The sequence below is a fragment of the Oncorhynchus masou genome, chromosome 7 (assembly GCF_036934945.1).
Source record: "Oncorhynchus masou masou isolate Uvic2021 chromosome 7, UVic_Omas_1.1, whole genome shotgun sequence".
NCBI lineage: Eukaryota > Metazoa > Chordata > Actinopteri > Salmoniformes > Salmonidae > Oncorhynchus > Oncorhynchus masou.
In genome coordinates, this window is record NC_088218.1 from 8,081,266 (window position 1) to 8,084,938 (window position 3,673).

Genomic DNA, 3,673 nt, shown 5'->3' on the forward strand with positions numbered 1-3,673 from the left:
GCCGAAGGGGGTCAAGCAAAGATGTAAACAGATGTGAACGACCCGAATCGTGTCTTGTGGGTGACGAGACCTGTTGTTATTGGAGGTTGTTTGGCCAGTTGTCTATTGATTTAGCCCCTCCCACAGAAAGAGAGAGGGGAGGGTGGGACGGGGGGTGTTGGTAAGTATGGCATGTCCCGGGGCCAGAAGGGGTTAATTATCTCAGAATTGAGCCTTGCAAACAAGCAAAGGGTGGGACCCGTGCCTCAGACCGCGTGGAGGCTCGGGTGTCACGGCCAGCCCAGCGGTATAAATTGTCAGCTGTGGCCGGAGAGTGGCTAGATCAAAATAAACCAAGTGGAGAAAGCAGTCACCATACCAGACTTCAATAGAAGGAGAGACAGACAGAGAAAGAGCCACACCACCTAAGACAAAGCGCCTAGGCCTCCCACTCAGAACTTTAAGGACTTATACCTTGTGAGAACAGAGAAACACATCTATCCAGACATGGATATCCAGACCGGCCAGGTGACGCACCAGCCCAGCCCCAGGGAGAGCCTGGAGAGCCAGCTGAGCTGCCCCATCTGCCTGGAGATGTTCCAGAAGCCCGTAGTCATCCTGCCCTGCCAACACAACCTGTGCCGCGGCTGCGCCAGCGACCTCTACGACTCCCGCAACCCTTACCACTACTCCGGGGGCATCTTCCGCTGCCCCACCTGCCGCTTCGAGGTCGTCCTGGACCGCCACGGCGTCTACGGCCTGCAGAGGAACCTGCTAGTGGAGAACATCATTGATATCTACAAGCAGCAGCCGGAGAGCGGCGGCGGAGAAGTAGGAAGTAATGTTGCAGACCCACCGCTGAAGGACAAAGACACCAAGGAGCCCATGTGTACGGAGCACGAGGACGAGCGCATCAATATTTACTGTGTGACCTGCCAGACGCCCACCTGCTCCATGTGCAAAGTGTTCGGCCAGCACAAGGACTGTGAGGTGTCACCCCTGCAGAGCATCTACGATGCCCAGAAGGCCGAGCTGCGGAACGCCATAGATCTCCTTGCGGCGGGTAACAGCTGTGTCCAGGCCGTGATGGCTCAGATGGAGGACACATGCAAAAGCATCGAGGAGAACAGCCAGCTTCAGAAGAGACGTCTGGGGGAGAGCTTCGACTTGCTCTATGCCATCCTGGAGGAACGTAAGGGTCAGCTCCTGGAAAAGATCACCCAGGAGGAGGAGAGGAAGCTGGGGTTGCTGAGGTCCCTGGTGGAGAGGTACACGGAGCAGCTCCAGGCTAGTATCAACCTGAAGGAGAAGGCGGCCCAGACCATGGAGAAGGGCAATGCAGCCGAGTTCCTGGTTAGTGGGAAGGAGCTGATCGCACAGGCCAAAGAGGCAGCTAAAGGCTCCAACTTAGAGAGGCCCGAGCCTGGGTTCGAGAACATGGAGCACCTTACGCTGTGCACAGAAGACGTGGAGGTCATCTTGTACCAAATGGGCTTTGGACTGGGGGATGATGATGATGTGGTGACAGAGGAAGAAGAAGAGGAGGGGGAAGAAGAAGAGGAAGAAGAAGAGGAGGAATAGTAAAAACTCTAACTCAAGACTGTATTAGAAGTACTGTATTATTGCAGTTGAGGAGAGGTTTGGGCTAAGAGATAAGGATTGGTTTGATGAACAAGCTGCTTTTTAGAAAGAGTAACTAGTTATTTATCAACTAGTTATAACTAGGATATTCTCTGTGGTGAATATACACAATTTAGAGCCAAGGTGGAAAGTGCAATTCTGAAAAGTAGTTTTTTTTCACTAACAAAATGCAACATTTTGTTTAGACTTGTTCTTTTTTTTATACTTTTGTATTTCTACGTTTATACGGTACTGTTTTTAGATATCCACTGAAATAGATATCTCATGGAAATAACTAAGTTTACACTTGAACTCTTTTCACATTATGTACATTGCTCAAGTCTAGACTAGATTGAAAAAAAAAATTGAAAAATATAGCAAAGCATTATTCATGTTGTGTATAATATATTGTTGTCTGTCAAACTATTGAAAACTTGAATTGCTGCAAAATGCACTTAATTCACTTGGTGTTGTTTTTTTAACACAACTGTAATTTTTCTAATGTAATTGACAGTTGAAAGAAATAAAGTGTTGTGGAAATACTTTGCTCGTCCTGTCAATATCCCACACACCTCCCCGACAGGGCTTTATTTAGAGCTGCACATTTACATGGCTCATCAATTTACACCGTAGCCTTACTTAGTGTTCTTGCTAGTGAAAAATAGGGTCTATTTTTACAGGGCTAGAATGGGAGAGATGGTGAAGGGCCTTAAAGGTCTGGAATAGATCAGTGTAGCAGGGTGGGTAGAGGATTGGTGGGGGTCTCATGTTTCCCTCCCTGACCTAGCCTCTTTTCCACTTGTCTTGATCATTCCAGTTGCTGTCTGACTCTGTCTGGTATGCCTATAGGTCAGAGGTCAAGCCTGATACCATTATCGGACATGAATGGAAAATAAAAGGGGTAGCAGCAGCACTTCACACAAACGGTCTGCGAGTCGAGACCACTTTGACCGGGGGTTATTTCTGATGGACAACGTACATGTTAAGCTGGTCACATGAATCCTTTGGTACATGCTCTGCATGCTAGTGCGATGACAATGCATTGAGTCAATAGGAGATGTTTGTGGGTTTTGAAGCAATGTACTGTAATCCGTTATCACTGTGGATCCTCTTCTGCAGATCGTCTATAAAACGATGACTTCAAATGATGGGCTATGTTTAATCCATTCGCCATTCAATACCAACGACACATTTCTCTACAGTACAATTCCCAGCGTGTGAATAGACTTATGGGTCGTTCCACTTGATTCCAATCCCTTTTTGACCCCAGCCCTTTAGTTTGGATGTAACTTCCCAGACATATTTACCCATGTTAGAAGTGTCCGAAAGGGGCCTTTTGAACCAGAATGACTCAACATTTAGGAGATAGAGGTGCTTGAAGTTGAGCCATTTTGCAGACGCCTCCCTACCATGAGACATCCATGTCTATATTCTAGAGTATACTGTGTCTCAACCGAAGACTGGAACAACACAAACACATCAGATGACGGAAAATAGGATCTGAGCTACAACATATGCGGAAATGAAAAGAATCTGAGTTTACGTGTTTTTAGATATCTGATGGTTTTTTTTAAAAGAAAATTATTAAATTGTTTGACAACCCTGTTTGTAAGCTTTTAAATGATATTAAACTCAACGGTTTATATTTTCCAGTGATGAAGACAGGATGTCTCATGGCAGAGTGTCGTATGCAACATGGGTCAACTTTGAGCACCTCTTATCTCCTAAATGCTTTGGCATTCAGATCCAAAAATTGCAAATATGTAAAGAAAATTTAGTTCAAATCAAAAAGGGTGCAGTCAAAAAGTGATTGAAATCAAATGGAACGACCCTTTTATGTAAGTATCTTACATCAACATCAACAGCAGTGAAACTGTGTGGAACCAAAGCCTGCATCGCCATCTCTAGTGGAACTAGAATGAATTTCTCTGACGTTGGTAGGGCTGTATCTTTATGGGAACGACCTGACTGCCCTCTGCTCTGGAGCCATCCATCTGACTGCTCTCAGCCTCTCACTGACCACATGGTGCTGGTGAGGAACTGATAAAGACAGTCAACAGGCTGTCAGGCTACA

The 3,673-nt window shown here is 46.3% G+C and overlaps 1 protein-coding gene across 1 annotated transcript; it reads left to right on the forward strand.

The window, feature by feature from the left end:
* The first annotated feature begins 339 nt into the window (after window positions 1-339).
* trim63a (tripartite motif containing 63a) lies at window positions 340-2,133 on the forward strand. The gene has a single exon (XM_064970108.1). The coding sequence runs from the start codon at window positions 487-489 to the stop codon at window positions 1,558-1,560; it is 1,074 nt and encodes a 357-aa protein (XP_064826180.1). The 5' UTR covers window positions 340-486; the 3' UTR covers window positions 1,561-2,133.
* The last annotated feature ends 1,540 nt before the right edge of the window (window positions 2,134-3,673 follow it).

Bases quoted from the DNA above. Each gene is read 5' to 3' on its own strand.
- trim63a (XM_064970108.1), top strand. From the start codon at position 487: ATGGATATCCAGACCGGCCAGGTGACGCACCAGCCCAGCCCCAGGGAG.